Here is a 16,625-nt window from a genome sequence, read left to right as displayed (position 1 = left end):
TGTGAGGAACTCACTGCTTGCTGCCCGAGGAGTTTTGCACACCTGCCATTTGGGTGTTTGTTTTTGAGGATTGGCTCATCTACTCTGCTAAGAAATCTAGGGCCAGATGTAGCAAAGGTTTTTACCCATTCTGTGTCTATAGGAAAAAGTGTTCGTACATATGGCTCCTAATGTTTCTGTCTTTCGAATTTATTTAGAGGTAAAACAACGCCAGTTTCAGGAGTTTGAGAGTGTAAAAATACCTGACTTGATTGCTTAGGTATGAGATTGGATATGTAATACTAATTTTCTCCTTTTAATCAAGGAAATGCGGTTGGAGTTTTACATGTATTAGCCTGTGCTCAATACCACCCTTGATGTATTTTGAAAGAGTGCCTTTTGCTTTCAGTTTTTCTTGGGTAAAATGGAATTTGGTACCTTATGCTTGCCGCAGCACTCTCACACTTGTTTCGATTAATATGCTCGGCAGGTGCGCACCAGTGTTCACAATCACTTTACACATTCACGATCCGGCCTCCAAAGTGTACACTTCCATAACTTTTGCTGGAGGCTGAAGGTATTTACCACCCTTCCTCGAGCAGATTACGAGCGAGGGAGCTATTTTTACTTCATTTTGCTAATTTCCTGAAATTTCTTTGAAACCCTCCTTTTCAGCCTGGGAATATTGTGTGTTCAGAACCACTTTGTAACTTGACTTAGACAAAACGGGGTGCCATAGACTTAGAGTGTCCAGTTGAAGACTTTTTTTTTGACCGCTTTAATTTTTCCTTCCATTCATTCAGAAAAGCATTTCATGAGTTTGCATCACAGTTATTTACTGGGCATTACTTTTTGTTCAATTGCGTAGTGGTGCCTAACGATCACTACTCGTGAGACTTGTTCACGTAGGAAATAAAGGGATACTGAGCTGTGCCGTTTTCTTATTGATATTGGATGTTTAGAATGTGCTAACGCTCTAAATAGCATCGAGTGTGCGCTCCATACTATGAATGCTTAACCATACGTGATGCTTCCCGAAATGCACAACACACCATCGTGTCACATATGTTTGTGTATTGGCATACATTTGTAACATTGCAAGCCAGAGACAAATGGGGTGGAATTATCAACAGGCTCTCGTCAAAGCTGAGGTAGCGTTCTGTTGGCCGCACCGCCTGTTTGAGGTACCGGGTCCTTATCTAAGACTTTGCTTCAATTCGCGCTGTGTGAGTTATTAATTGACTTTCGCTAAAAGGGACCGGACTGTGAATACCCTATTTCTTGGTGTCAAAACTGCACCCCGTTACTGGTGTGATAACGACCTATCTTTTAATGCTGTCCAATTCAGTAAAATGTGAAGATAAACCTGCAGTTTTAGGTCTCCCCTGGAGTCGGCTTTAGCTGTTTGACGAGGTCTCTAGTTGTCACACCACATACGCGTACGTAGAGATACGAAAAGACACCTTTGGAAAGTTTCTTTCTGCTTCTGGCTACTTTCATTAAGCTGTTTTTTGCCTTTTTGTTGTCAGGGCTGTCCATCAGCGTTGATATCCTCTCATGGCATTTCCCAGATTTGAGCACTTTTAAAAAGTAGCTCGCACCCATGGCTTTAATTTCTTTCTTACTTTTTATTTTGACGTGGCAAGTTGGATTGGTTAAAAAAAAAAAATGAGTCCAAATGGCCTCCAGTGCCTCACACACACGCACACATATGGTGATCAACTTAGAATGGAAAACTTAAACGAATTTTTTTTTACAATATGGTTACTATGTGCTCACATCGCAGTGCATCTGTCTTGATACCTGCAGCCAGTTAGGTATTTCCGACCTTATGTTCTGAAAAATAAATATAAGAAATTAAGTGCGTAGGTTCAGTACTCAAACCAGCATTGCCAAAGCGAAAAAATATATTGGCATTAACTTTTTATAGACGAGACCTATTGGCCTGACTAATTCTTGCTTCATTTATGTATATTTTGTATATTGTTAAATTCCATCCGCTTCATAGCACTACCAAGTAGCGCTGACAAGTATTTAGTCTTGTGGGGCCTGTACTACCATCCAAAAGATGGAAGATGCCCCTTGTCATTTAGGAGGCACATTCATGCATATCTTCAGTGAAGTCCATAACTGGGGTCTCTGCTATGCTAAAGGGAGTGGAAAGGGGACAGGTCACTCTTGAAAGCAGGTAATCCATTTGCTGTTATGGTGTTCAGTAAAAGCCCCTTTGAAGAGGCTTATCGTCTAGCTTCTTTTGGTGGCTTCCAGACTTGCTTGATTCCTCAGGTCTGGGCACCAGGCTCTCCAGATGTGTCCGTTCCGTTCCAATACTGTGCCACGTTGTCTGATCGTTATGGAGTGACAGCATATAAGCCCCAAATGTGAAAAAGTAATCACTGTGTGGTAGTGGAATTTCCTTAGAAGCCATGTCTCTTGGAAGCACTATTTTTTCACTTTTCTGACAGTCCTTTCAGTATGGTGAGAGGTCTTTATATGTCACTATTCAACCCATAATCTCTCATCTTACATTTACTCTGAACTTGTAACGCATTTATTTAGCAAGTGCTCCATATGCTTGTGAATTCAGAGATTAGATAACACGCGTTTTGTATCGTTTTACGTCTAAAGAGACGAAGATTTCTAACTTGATCAACTTATTTTACTGCTGTGTTTATATCATGCCTTATTTTCTTGAATTTTGGTTACTTTCACTTTATGGTTCAAATTTCTTTACTGAGTTTTAACAGCCAATATAAACAAGGGCAGAATCCCCCCCCCTCTAACAGGTAAAGAAACAGAGGAGGAAAACAGCCCACGGCCAATAACTCCCTCCCCCAAGCCCCTCCCCTATCCTACAATCCCCCCCCCCTCCTCAGGTGCCTCTATGACCCACAAACATGGGAGAGTGCATGCAATACTATTATTGTGTCCCCTTATCTCTTTTTGCTCTGTGGACTGTCGCCTTCTGTGAGACGCAGGAGTCTCAGGTATTTAGGGCAGATCAGCTCTCGGAATTCCCCAGTGAGTAAAGTCAGAAAGGGGTGCCATAGTTCTCTATATGAGTGGTCCCGTGCCTGCAGAGTAAGAGTGAGCCGTTCCATCTCCAGAATCTGCCATAGCCGATGTAGCCAGCCCAGCTGTGTTGGGATTTGTGGGGAGCCCCAGCGTGTTAAGATGTTCTGAAGTGCAGCGCCAAGTGTGAGGCTAATCTGGTGTCCTTTTAGTGATTTGAGTGGCAATATCAAGGGGTTCGGCAGGCCCAGAAGATGTAGACCGGGAATCTCGGAAGTTGTGTGGTCGTGTGACGATCAATATTGTCCAGAATACCCCCCCCCCCCAGCATGTGGCCAGCTTTGGACATTCCCAGAGGATGTGTGTCAGCGTACCTGGGTCTCTGACAACCCTTTCAACACAGAGGTGAATGCGAGCTGTCGCTCCTATGGAGCCGGGCCAGAGTGAGGTACCAATACGTGGCTATTTTCACTGCAGTCTCAATGCCTGCCATACTATGCACCGTGTGTCTGGCCCTATAGTAAATCACCTCCCACTCCACAGGTGTGAATTGTCTCCCCAGTTCTGTTTCCCATCTCTTCTGGCTCTGGATTCTAAGCTGCGGGGCTGCCTTCTGTATCAAATCATAAAGGTCCGAGATTATGTGTTTATCTGTTGTCTAAATCAGTAACCATCTCTCACAAACTTCAGGAGGGGTTGAGGAGCTCCCTCACGCATCATGGGGTTCATCACCCAGTGCCGTATCTGGAGATAGCGCATTCTCTCGGTCTTAGGTAGTGAATGTGCCTTCCTTAAGCAATCAAAGGACAATATGCCCTCTCAGTCGAACAGGAGTCGTGATGGAGCGACATTGTGGGGTGAACCAGAACCTGTAGGAATCCTGACTCCGGCTCAGCGTGAACTCCGGGTACCCCACTATGGGGGTTAGAGGGGACGGAAAGGTAGTAAGGCCCTTAGTTGGGGCACTTGGTCCCATGCCTTCATTGTTGCTCAGGTGATGGGGGAGGAGTACAACCCCCATGGTCTATGGCAACGCGGAAGGAAAGGAATCGTTCAAAGGGTGGTCCCTGCGACTGCTCTGTCCATGAAGAGTCATCGCCTATCGGACTCTGGCCAGGACCACTCTAACAAGTGTCGGAGTTGGGCTGCCCTATAGTATTGCTGAAGGTCAGGATTACCCAGTCTGCCCTTCCGTGGGTGATGACAGGTTAGGTGTCTGGCCATTCTAGGTCTTCCACCGGCCCAAATGAAGTAGGTAATATCACACTGTAGCGTTTGGAGGGCTCCGGGCGGGGGCTCAACCAGGAACGTTACTTTCACTTTAAACAAAAATGTTTTATGAATTGTGTGTCTCTCTGTCTTTGATGCTCAAAAGGGCAAATAACCCAAAGTTTGATAAATAATCCAAGGTGTCTTGAAAAGACTAATGAACGCAGATGGAAAGGAACACATAGGAGAGTAAGCCTGCATTGGCAAAGTGAGTAGGTCTTGATCAGCCTTAGTACAGTTATGTGTTTACTGTGGTTGTATCCGGAAACGTGTGAGGCAGTGGGTTCTGCGTTTGATGACTTCTGTTACATTAGGAGCTGACCTTTTAGAGCTTCCTGTCATGTGATATAGTGCTTTTTTCTTTCGCCTTCGTATTACAAAATCATTATCCTTTTTGAGGAAGATAAAGCCTCTTGCAGCTAGACATTCAGACAAATCTTTGATGCTTGCACGTTTGAGCCTGTAACCTAAATCATAAGCAAACTTTGGCACAGAAATAACAACTCTTCTTGTTTTTGTACGCAGGAAAACTTGATAGGTTCGCTATTGGCAATCTTTGGACATCTTGTTATCAGTATTGCACTCAATATACAGGTATGTGTGATTACAACTTTTGCATTCTGTTCCACTTAATCATTAGAAAACCTTCAAAGTTAATCAACATCATCTTGTCTGTGTTGGTAGAAGTACAGTCATATTCGACTTGCTGGGACCAAAGATGCGCAGGCATATTTCACGACGAAGATATGGTGGCTCGGTCTGTTCCTGCTGCTGTTGGGAGAGCTGGCGGTATTTTCATCCTATGCCTTTGCTCCACTCTCACTCATTGTGCCTCTAAGTGCTGTGTCTGCTATAGGTAAGTTTACTGCACTTATAGCATGCATCACACATTGTCCTAAAGTTTAATAATAGGAGATATGGTGTATGGTGTTTTGCCTTCTCCTTATTCAATGATCTGTTTTGTTCATAAGCCCACTTTATAACACAATCCCGCCTCCATGCACCATATTTGAGAGTGGTTTTCCTGTGTGATTCTTTAGAGTGACACAGAGCTTCCCATGGTTTCCTTCCATATGTTTTGTGTTAATAGGTGTATTAAACGCAAAATGGCAGTTGTGCTTGTCAACTGAAGAAAGCAATTCCAATGTTATTGGTTAAGTTACTTTACAGTCTCAACTATGCTAATGGGACACTCATAGGGGAACCACGGCATGGCATCAAGTCATATTCTTGTTGTCCATGAGTAGGCAAAATAGCTTGTGAGACTAAATCTTCACAGGCAAATTTCTCTAAATTACTCCTGCACCATGTCAGTGTTCATATAACTATAACATCTGATGCTCTAAATTTGGTAAATTGATTCTCAGTGGTGGAATTGTCTCAATTAATATTCAAATGATGCAGAAATGTGAGGGCATAATTTAAGTAAAGAAGCCAGAACAAATCTATTTTCAGTATGCTAGTTGTTTGGAAACAAAATGTTGTAGATGTTCAGTTTCACAGCTGCAGTTTTTGTGACCTGCGTGGATGACAACCCCCCATCAATATTCAAAGTTTTTTTATAAGAAAGTTATTAGTTATGTGATAGAGCTTCACAATTATAGTCTACTGTATTCAAGACATATTATTATAATGTCTTTCATTTTTTGTATTTTTCAAGCAAGCATAAACAGAGACAAATCAATTTAAATAAATGTTAAAAATAATAAAGCAGTCCCAGCAATAAAAAAATGAAAGATACTATAAAAGCTCTTCATTCAATAACTGTGCCTTGTATGCCACTTACAAGAATACTTGAAGACTAGAACTCTTCATTTTCTTCTACCTACAAAGCAAGCATCCTGAGCAGATGTAACTTGCATGAGACTTAGCAGGACAAATCATTGTGTAAAGTGGTGCCTACTTCAGCTTGGAGGGACCTTTACACCCAGTAGGGTTTTGTTTCCTCAAGGCTCTATCATTTAAACAGGAAATCTTTGTTCTTCTAATCGGAGCACATTTGTTTTTACTTTGTAGACCTCGCTTTCAAGATTTATCACCTTTTTTGAAGAGCTTCCTCTGTGACCTATAACGTGGAAAGAATTCAAGAAGTAAGAGCAGGATGGTGGCCTCTGCTCTAGTCAGAGCTTATTCCCATAGAGTAAAGGGTACTAGCTTTCCTCTCTAGTTGGACAGCTTGAGGTGAAAGCTGGTTATTGTGTTCACACATGCAATGACGCATTAGGAAATGTGTCAGAACAGTGAGATATTGTGTTATGGGGTAGCACCAATAATATGTCCGTTTTTATCAAGCAGCTTGCAGTGAATACATATGCCTTTTTGTGCTGGAACCTGGGCTATGAAATTCTTTAAACAAAATTGGATTTGAATATGTATTTGTTACCTTTCTAGTGATGTATGTCCAACAGTCCATAAGCTGTAATTCCATAGTGTCAGACATCATCAGAGAATTGACCCTACAGATCTGGAATTCATATAAGATTGAGGGGAACAGAAGGGGCTGACCCTGGAGCTGAGCATCTATCCACCAGAGACTCATGAGAGTGACTTGTGTTCTCCTGGACCGGAGCGTTAGCTCTCTCACAGAAGTGGATAATTGGTGGCACCTAACTAGCCTGTGGCACTGTCCTAAAGGGTACCCTAGCAGACTGCGCCACAAAAGGGTAGCACTACACATGTGCCTGAAATCTACCACTCAAATTATATCTTGTGATGGAGGAAGAAGAGAGGTAGCAGGGGGCACTTTGAACCCTGGGTACAGTGGGATATGCCAGTGATTATTTTTAGCTTCATTTTGTGGTGCTTAGTATTTTTTTTTCAAGTGTATCAAAGTACTTTTTTATTTTATTTTATAAAAAAGACAAGCGCTTGGTTGGACAATGTTACTGAGCTTCTGGTTAGTTGTTGAGTGGTTAACTTGATGCACTTGCACATTACCCCCCTGGAATGCCTCTGACGCTTCACCATCGTTACCACTGTGAGCCAAGTGCTGAAACTGTTGTGTGTTACCCAGTTTGTAGAGCCATAGTAGGATGGAATTAGTGGATGACAGTAATGGAGGCTGGGCATTTTCATTCCCTTAACCAGTTTAATGGTAACGAGACACTCGTGGAGGAGTGTTTTATCCCACTTGGGCAATATCTGTCACATCAGACGGGGTGGGGTCCAGAAAAACTTGCAGAAGTGTTTAGCAAGTGGTTAGCTACAAGGATTATTAGAGGCTAGATGAGCAAGAGCATAAGCCAGAGGAAGAAATGTACTCTTAACAAGCTGGGTCCAAACTAGAGGGTAAAGACCACAACAATTCCCAAGGTTCCAAGAAGAGAACAGATATGGAGAGGGAATTGAGTTCAGAATCAGGAACAGTGCAAGGAGAATGAGAGACGGGAAGGATCCATGGTGATGACGTGTCAACTATCACAAGAAGGGGCATTACACGAGATTGTCATGTAAAAGTCCCTTTACCAGCTGCATTTTTCATAGCTACTGTGTTGATTGTGGTTGAGGGGACCTCAGATGGCTCTTTTTCACTTATCCCAGTTGCTTTGGACATCTGGGAGTGGGATCCAGGTGCCTTGAAGCACTTGCCTCCAAATACAGTGAGTTTTGTGTTAGAAACTAGCATTAAAGGGAGGAAGCTTCCTATCCCAACAGATTTGAGCTCATAGAACTATGGTTAATAAGAAATATCTCAAACCTGAAGATATTCTCCATTGTGCCAGTGGCACAGGCTTAGGAGCAAGTGGAGAGGATGTGAAGTATCCGACTGCCCGAGTGGAGGTGGTAATTGCTGGCAAGTCAGCCGGGGTGATTTATGAGTGAGAGAGAAGTAAGGTCTTGGATGTTTTCTTTAGCAAAATGATTTGATTGCTCTGGTTTAGCACGAAGACCAGAAGCCTAAAGGCTTGGGCATCGTCAACTGTGGAGACCGGAGCACAGGCCACACATCAATCCCAGGAGGAATCTAGGACCATCCTGATTTGCCAAGACCAGTACAATGTAGTAAGCGTATCTGGGCAGAATCTGAGAAGGCACTGGCTAGGGCATCCACTACCCCTGCTCCAGGCAGAGTAGAGTGACCTATCTGAAGAGGACCAGATATTGGCATCTAGGTCACTACCAGATTTGCACAGGTTGGTAGTGGTTGGTGGACCTACGAAGGAGGAATTCCACAAGTTGAGTGCTCTATACTTGTCAAACTTAGGAAGGAAGCCCAGTAACAGGTCAGTAAAAAAAAGTGACAGGAATACATTATGTCAGGATGGTGGATGGGCCTGCTAATTAGGGAGCCAGTGAATCCTGAGCCATGTGCTAGTAAGAGGATAGTGGTTCCACTAGTTCACAGGAACTTCCTGTTGTCACTGGCCAGCAAAGTGCCCTTGCCGCAAAGATCAGGAGTGTTGGTTCTCAATGACAAGTCGTGTGAGCCTTATAGAGTATTACAGAATGTGTATGATGTGAACTACTTGGAGGACACAGATGCCACAAGGTGCCAGGACAGTGTTCGATGTGAACCAGCTGAAGACTTAACCCCTGAGAATTAACACAGTGAACATCAAGGCTCTGTCTGATGAAGTTGAGGTAGACAGTGAGCCTCTTCCTATAATACTTAATGTTGACATGAGGGGTCGATTGGAGAATGGAGTCCAATTTTCCCTCAAGTTGACACATGAACAGCTGAGAGAATGTAGGGAGATACTGGGACAATTTTCCCAACTGTTCTCATTGGCTTCATGGTTGACACCCGTCTGTGTTTGTGATATTTACACAGGAGATTGTCTGCTAGAAGCAAGACTTATTGCATGTCAGACTGAGTTCAGGAATGCATACACAGCAAAGGTGGTCAGGAGGTTGTTTGAGAGATCTCCTATTCCTTGAGTGAGACCAGTGATCTTGTTGTTGAAGCATAGTCCTGAATATGTGTGCTTTTGTATATACTACTAAGTCTTCAGTGAAATCACTAAGCAAGATGCACATCTGTTCCACAGAGATAATGAGTTTGTGGAGTGAGTGAATGCTGCAAAGTACTTGAGCACCTTTGATCTGACCAGTGGCTATTAGTAGATTACTTTAGAGTCTAGTTCCAAATATAAGACTGTGGGCCTCATTTCAACCCTGGCGGTCACTGACCGCCAGGGTTAAAGTGGCGTTCGTACCACCAACAGGCTGGAGGTACGAAATGCCATATTACACCACCGGGACCAGCGGTTTTCCACCATGGAGGTCCCAGCGGTCGCAATCGCAGCTCTTCCCTGGGGATTTTGACTCCCCTTACCGCCAGCCTGGCCATGGAAAGGCTGGCAGTAAGGGGACTCGCAGGGCCCCTGCACTGCCCATGCATTTGGCATGGGCAGTTCAGGGGCTCCCAGGCACAGCCCCATCGCGATTTCCACTGTCTGCTTGGCAGACAGTGGAAAGCGCGACAGGTGCTGCTGCACCTTTCGCACCGCCACGTTGCCGTCGGTTCCGTTAGGAGCCGGCTGCAATGTTACAGCACAGTGGGAATGTTGAAATGTGGCTGGTGGGTTTGCGGCCGCATAGGCGGCTGTTTGGCGGTTCAGGGACTATATTCCCTAACAGGTATTGCCCTAGGTTGAGAAAAATACTCCTTTCACTTTCCAGCCCCTTGTAAACTATGCTCTATCAGGAGAAGACCGGTTGAATGTGACTTAGCTGATTGACATTACAGCATTTACCAGTTCATGAAAGACCGCCTCAATCACTTTGAAAAGGTGTTGGTCAGGATGCAGGTACAAACGTGACCAGCAAGGCCACCAAAGTTGTAGTTAGTGCAGTCCACTGTAGTCTTCCTTAGGCATCAGGTCAAAAATGGAAAGATTTGTCTGTTGGATGCCAAGATTCAGTCAGTATTGGAATTGGAGATGCCCACTACCCAGACTCAAGGGAGAACCTTCTTAGGACTCATAGGTTACTACTGGAACTTTGTAGCTAACTGTAAGACCGTACAGGCCCTTTTGGAGCAGCTCAAGTAGGTGATGTTGACTGATGTGTGTCTAAAAACGTTTGAGGAACTGAAGAGATCATTGTCCAGCACACCTATTCTGAACACCCCTAACTACAGAAAACCCTTTGTTAGACAGATGTATGCCTCCAAAAAAGGAGTTGGAGCAGTACTGGCTCAACTCGATGACCCTCAGAGGGCATCCGGTGACCTTTATTTGTTGGACATTACCATCCAGAGAGCAGAACATGGCAGCATTGAGAAGGTGTGCTTTGCCATAGTGTGGGCTTTCAGAAGGTTCTGGCCATATCCATTTAATACTAAGCTTGTGGTTCGGGTAATAAATCACTCAAGTGGTTGAAGGGAATGAAGGTTGAGAGTCTGAAGCTGCTGGGGTAGTCTTTCACTGTCAGTTCTAGATTGCACAGTAACACATAAAAGTGGAATGAACTAAAGAAATGCAGATATACTTTCTGGACGGTTTTGTTGATCCAGCAACTTCTCAGATGGAGTCTGATCTGGGAGAATTTTTTGGGGCGGAAATGTCCCCTACATGGTGTACAGTTGTGTTCTCCTGCCCTGAGTTCCCCTGAAAGAAAATTACTTCATTCTCTTGAAGGTGGCAAATTTCCTGAGAGTCAGGTACATTTGCAAGGTGGGTGCACGTGTTACAAGATCCTGACTGAGATTGCAATGGACACTATTGCCTTCCTGACCCCTTGTCAGTGACATTGGAGTGCCTACTGGGACAAGCAAGAGTGGTAACAGACTGGAATTCCTGATACCTGAAAGATCTTAGCAATCGGAAGCTGTATATTCAGATCTTTTGGGTCTCGATGAAGATTTGGGGGCCTTGCTCTATTCTACTTTTAACATCGCCCCTGAATCAGCAACTTATGTTATTCTTCAGCTGGAAGCTGGACTCGGAAGCACAATTAATGGATACATTTCTGAAAGACTGATGTGGGACTGAGCAGTATGCTTTTCCACACTATCTACTTAAATTTACTTCAATTTGAGAAGCAACAGTATGGTTATCATTCCTCTGGAAAGATGTTGGGATTTTCAGTAACCTTCTTCTCTTTCCAGGGATTCTGACCAACCCTTTTGGCCAGATCCAGGCTCTAGTGGAGTCATGTCTACTTCATCTCATGGTGTAGAGAATTTCTAGAGTCGCCGGCAAATGACGGGATTTTTTAGGACAGGCGCTTTCTACATTACACATACCTGCTTGTACAATTATCACAGAAGATATTTTTGGCTTGGAAGAGGTGGGTTCGTTTTTGCGACAGGAAGAATTTGGATCTTGTGGATCATGTTGTGTATCAGGTCCTAAATTTCTTGTCTCAATGGTCTTCAGAAAGCTTATCTTTCAGAACAGCAAACGTTTAGATCAGCCATTCTGGTGGACCACCTTCCTGTTGCCCGTTGTCCAATTGTTGAACACCCTTTGGTGCGTCAACTGCTCCAGGGGTATCATGTTATCACACCCATTGGAATAGGTACACAACATTGTAGAATGTCAGTGTGTTCTAAGGTTCCTTGAACAGTGTCTTGTTAACACAGATTTGACTAGTAAACAACTGTCAGCAAAACTGACCGTGTTGCTTTGTATAACTCCTGCAGAATAGTTTCTGATGTGAAATACTTGTTTCTAGCAAATAGAGTATTTGCATTGGATGGCATCTATTTCACTATTTGAAGGAGAATGTGGTGCAATTCTAATAGTATTACCTACCCACGTTTTCCCAGCTAATACCAAACCTTGTGTGGTGCGTTGTCAATCTATGAATATTTTAGCAGGGTTCAGAAAAAAACCACAGCGGTCACCTGCTGATTGCAGTGAAGAAACAGTGCATGCTAGTCTATTTATGTTTTTTCAGGTGCGTAAGATGGCTTATAGGGGAAGCAGGTATAGATTTAAGCTCATTTGCAGCCTGTTTTACAAGAGTAGCAATGGCCTTTAAGTCCTTTGTTTCGGGTACCACATAGGAAGGCATCATGAAGACTGCAGAATGGTCTTCGGACTCTACTTTTAAATTGCTTGACTTCAAACTTTTAAATTGCTATACTTCAAACTAACTGTGTGTATTTTGACAAGGGAATATGGTGATTTAGGGATAGCCATCGGTAGATGTGGAGTCCTTTTAAGCTGTACAAGAAGTTTTTCCTGCTCTCAGGACCTGGCTTTCTGTTCTTGACTCTGTCTGCTTCGGTTCAGTTGCTGGGGATACTGCAGCTCTGGGCAGGTCCTCAGCTGGGACGACCGGGCAGGGTCTTTCTCCTCTGATGAGTCACTTTCTGGCAATGTTGTGGGCGTTGCCACTCCGAGTGCAGAGTGGAGAGTCTTGTGGAGGGCTTCCCTGGAGGTGTTAGCACAGATTGTGGGCACTTTGGGCAGGCATGCATATCTTCTTCTCCACCGCTGCAGTACAGCCAAGCTTCTCATCCCCCACTGTCTCCCTTAGATATATTGTTTGCATGGAAGGCATGAGTCGCAAGCTATAGTGCAGCTGCAGACACTCTTCTTTTCTTTTCTTTTTTTTTTCTTTTTTTTTTTTTAGGGCATAAGGCTAGAGATTTGCCCAAATAAAGGGGATTGTTTGTAATTAATATTGGCAATTCCAAACCTAGCAGCTTTCACTTCTTCACAGCTGCAGCCTAACTGCCGATAAGGTCTACCACAAGGGGTGGGGCTGGATAAACCCTTGCTGGTCACTCCCTCAACCCATGAAGAACAGTGAGAAAGAAGTTGCCAGCTGGCAAAGTGGCTGTTAACAAAGTGGAGATGTTGGGGAAACTGGAAACTCCCAGTGGATCATCCGGATCACATGTCCTGAATCCTTTGCCCAAAGGTGTCAAGCTGAAGCGTTGTGGTAAAACTCGAAGAGAAAAGGGCAACTCTATTAATGATCTTGGCTCATTATTGTCTTCTCGAGGGGGATCACAGCTTGTCCTATATTAATGTTTTCTCAAAGAACTATTGATCAATACATAAATCCTCATAATACTACCTCATTGACTGTTCTGGATAAGGTAGAGATCTCCACCAGTATATCTAGTAATACTGGCTTTAAGGGCCAGGTGGCAGTGATGCAGGGGGAGGCGTCGGTCACCAGCTCTATACCCCCATCTGCATCCTCCAGACTTAAACTCAGTACGCTGCTACAGGGGAAGTAGTCATGCTCCATCAGATGAGTGTAGGTACATCTGGAGTCAGGGCAACCATGATCGAAGGAGTTGCTTTTGCAGCGGTTGATGGGAAAGCTGCCAGTGTGGGAGGGCCTCCAAGGTTCTTTAGGCCAGATGTGACAGCAAGGGAAGATCACCTTTAAGAATGCCTTGAAAGTCAGTTCAAACTTACCCCCTGACTCCAACCCACAGGAACCCAGAGTCTTCTAGTCACTGACAGATTTTGGTAGTCTCTTCGATACGGACAATAAAGTGCCATACTCAGATGGTACAGTTGATGTGATGTGGTTGAGGAGGACAGCAAGGCCCAGTTTTGGAAGTAAATTAACTAGAAGCAGTATAACAGAGGCTGTAATTAGATCCCTAACAGCAATCCAGCTGGATGATTTGGTTACTACAGTTCTTACTCGGGGGAGGGGAGAAGTGAAGGTCTCAACCCTGTTATTCCTAAGGCCGAGGAAGAGCTGGGATCTGAGGAACTCTAATTTACACCTACAAACCCTTTTCCTTCTGGGCAAGAAACATCCTCTTCTCCTGCAATCGCTATATTGTCTAAGTCAGTTAGCATTAGGCTGCAAGTAACTGCTTCAGCCATTGCTCCTGCATTACTGCTATCTACGATCTCCTCCAGCAGCATAGGGAGGAGCATAGGAAGGTCTCTCTTGCCCTGAAAACAGCTCATCTGAAGACATAATTAGTCTTGCGAAAGTTGTCAAGAAACTTGAATATTTTTTATACCTGACTGTGAAATGTAAGGGCAAGTCAACTCAACTCTTCAAGAGTTGGATGGTGAAAATAAGCCTGCAATTCAGCAGCACGACTCTGTTGGAAGGACTCTCTTTCAAGATAGAAGGCCGTGAGGATGAATCTTGAAGGAATAATCTCTGTGTTCTTGGTATTCTTGAGAGTTCTGAATGTGATGAGGCTAGAGGGTATGTTGTTCATCTCTTCAAAAGAAGCCTTCCATGCTTCAAATGACTGGTATATCTACTGTATGTTCCAAAGGGCACACAGTTTTCCATTTTGTCAGCCTAGTTCGGGGTGAAGGGGCTGTCACCCATTCCCCTGAACCATTCTCATATATGCTGGGAATTTCATCTTGTGGCAGGTCCTCAACCACTGGTCAGAGCCTTCAGAGTTGAGTTTTTCGTTCGGTCTGACTTTTGTCATGAGACTGTAGGGTGTTGGTGGCAGCTTTCGTCATTACAGAACATTTGGGCAATAATTTCTCTCATAGAGCCAGCTACACTGCAGATTAAATACGAAAGACACTTGTATTTTGCCATGATGCGTCTAAGGTTCCTGAACTGATGCATAAATTGCAGCCAGCAAAATGATTAGCTGCCTTGGGAGGTCTTGAGTAATTATCTGGTTTCTCAGTTTCTATTTTGATTATTGCACTTCAATTTATCTACTTTTGGATTGAAACTATGGAGAAAATCTCTATTTTTGTTGTGCCTCTTTTTCTTTTTCTTTTCTCTCCTCTCTCTGCTGGTGATTGTCCGGTCACACTGCTGTAGTCGTTTTTTCACAACTATTAAAGGTACTCTTCAGGGGTGGGGGCATTGGTCTCTGTGGCCTACCTGATGGCTTGGATATGTCCAGTAGGTCAGGGGGGTAATGGCCCATTGTTTGGGCTTCTGTGGATTAGGTCTGTTTTTTTGGGTGGCTTGAGTTTCTGGGTTGGGTGGGGTCAAGGTTCTAATTTTGGTAGTTGTCTAAGCATCACGTTTGTGGGTGACAAGGTTTGTGGGTTAAAAACTGGGGAAGCACTTTGAATGAGTGGGCTAAGTACACAGTTGCAGGGGGATTTCGTTAGCAGTGTAAGCATCAGTGCAGATAGCATCACTGTTAGGCAAAGTAATAACAATGGTATGCATCATAGCTAGCACTTGCATATCCTTACTTGAAATAGTAATATCATAAAAGCATCTCACAAGTGTAAGCTAATCAGGAAAGAATCATATACCCTGATAACACACATTATATGCCTACAGGAAACACACCTTTCTTGGGAACAAACTCCTCAGCTGAAAGATCTGGCTTTACAGAGTCTAGTGTACTTTATCTAACTATATTTATGCCCAGAGGGGAGTGGTCCTTTTGGTTCAGGACAATAAATGGGTTTTGTTGAAATCGAGTTCTAACAGGTGGAGCATCAATGGACCATGGTTGACGTATGGCCTGAATGAGGATAATCTGTTGATTTTTGATTGCTTCTGATACTGTGTGGAGATTTTAACGTCATGCTGTGTCCAGGTTTAGACTCCACAGATCGGGGATAATCTCAGAGATGCATTGAAACAAGTTGTAACCTCCTATGAGTTAGTGGATGTATGACATTGTTGTAGACCTTGTGGGTCTGGTTTACTCTGCTCCCCATAAGTCTTTCTCGCAGATCAAAATATTTCTAGGTAGTCATCTTTTTCAACCATGCATCAGTATTTGAGTAAACCAGAGAATAATATTGGACCTTTAGAGTCAATGACAGAGCCAGTGGTAATGTTATACAGAAGATTATTACCAACAAAGGGGAACAAGTTGTAGATCAAGATCAAATCTGGAAGGAATTAAGAATATTTTATCAAAACCTCTTCAGAGAGGATTGTCTTGCCTCTGAGTCTGATAATAAGTTTAAAGATACATTTCATTACTGCAAACTTAGGCCCTCATTACAACCCTGGCAGTCGGTGATAAAGCAGCGGTAATACCGTCAACAGGCCGGCGGTAAGAAATATGAAATTATTACCACGACGGAAACCGCTCAGACAGACAGCCACTTTAACACACCGACCGCCAGGGCGAAATCAACAGGCACCACAGCGGTAACCGTGAACAGCCGGGCGGAAGACAATGTACTGCCCAATCTATTATGACCAGTCTATCCGCCACCTTTTCCGGGGCGGTACCAACATCAAAAGCCTGGTGGAAACAGATCTCAGAAGTCAAAGGACTCATCTGTGGAGACTCAGGGAACAACCACAACGACATGGAGTCCGAGCTGCAAGTTTTCCCCATGCTAGTCTACCTTCTTCTTCATTATGAACTCCAACGCCGGCGAAGACGACCACAGTGAGTACTTCCGCCTAGCACACAAGGGAGGGGGGAGGAAAAAGAGAGTGACACACACACACATGCAACACACACACCCACCCCCAACATCATACACACAATCAGAAGCAGCAACATAACATATCTACCCCATACTCCT

The 16,625-nt window shown here is 43.9% G+C and overlaps 1 protein-coding gene across 3 annotated transcripts in view; it reads left to right on the top strand.

Moving 5' to 3' along the window:
- NIPAL3 (NIPA like domain containing 3) overlaps positions 1-16,625 on the top strand; it is a 90,545-nt gene that overhangs the window by 20,833 nt on the left and 53,087 nt on the right. For all 3 annotated transcript variants that reach the window (XM_069223943.1, XM_069223941.1, XM_069223942.1), the window contains 2 exons: positions 4,786-4,854; positions 4,945-5,116. In XM_069223943.1, coding sequence (XP_069080044.1) covers positions 4,786-4,854; positions 4,945-5,116 — 241 coding nt within the window. The remainder of the gene's footprint in view (positions 1-4,785; positions 4,855-4,944; positions 5,117-16,625) is intronic.

The sequence above is a fragment of the Pleurodeles waltl genome, chromosome 3_1, assembly GCF_031143425.1.
Source record: "Pleurodeles waltl isolate 20211129_DDA chromosome 3_1, aPleWal1.hap1.20221129, whole genome shotgun sequence".
Taxonomy (NCBI): Eukaryota; Metazoa; Chordata; class Amphibia; order Caudata; family Salamandridae; genus Pleurodeles; species Pleurodeles waltl.
This window is presented reverse-complemented; position numbering and strand designations above follow the sequence as displayed.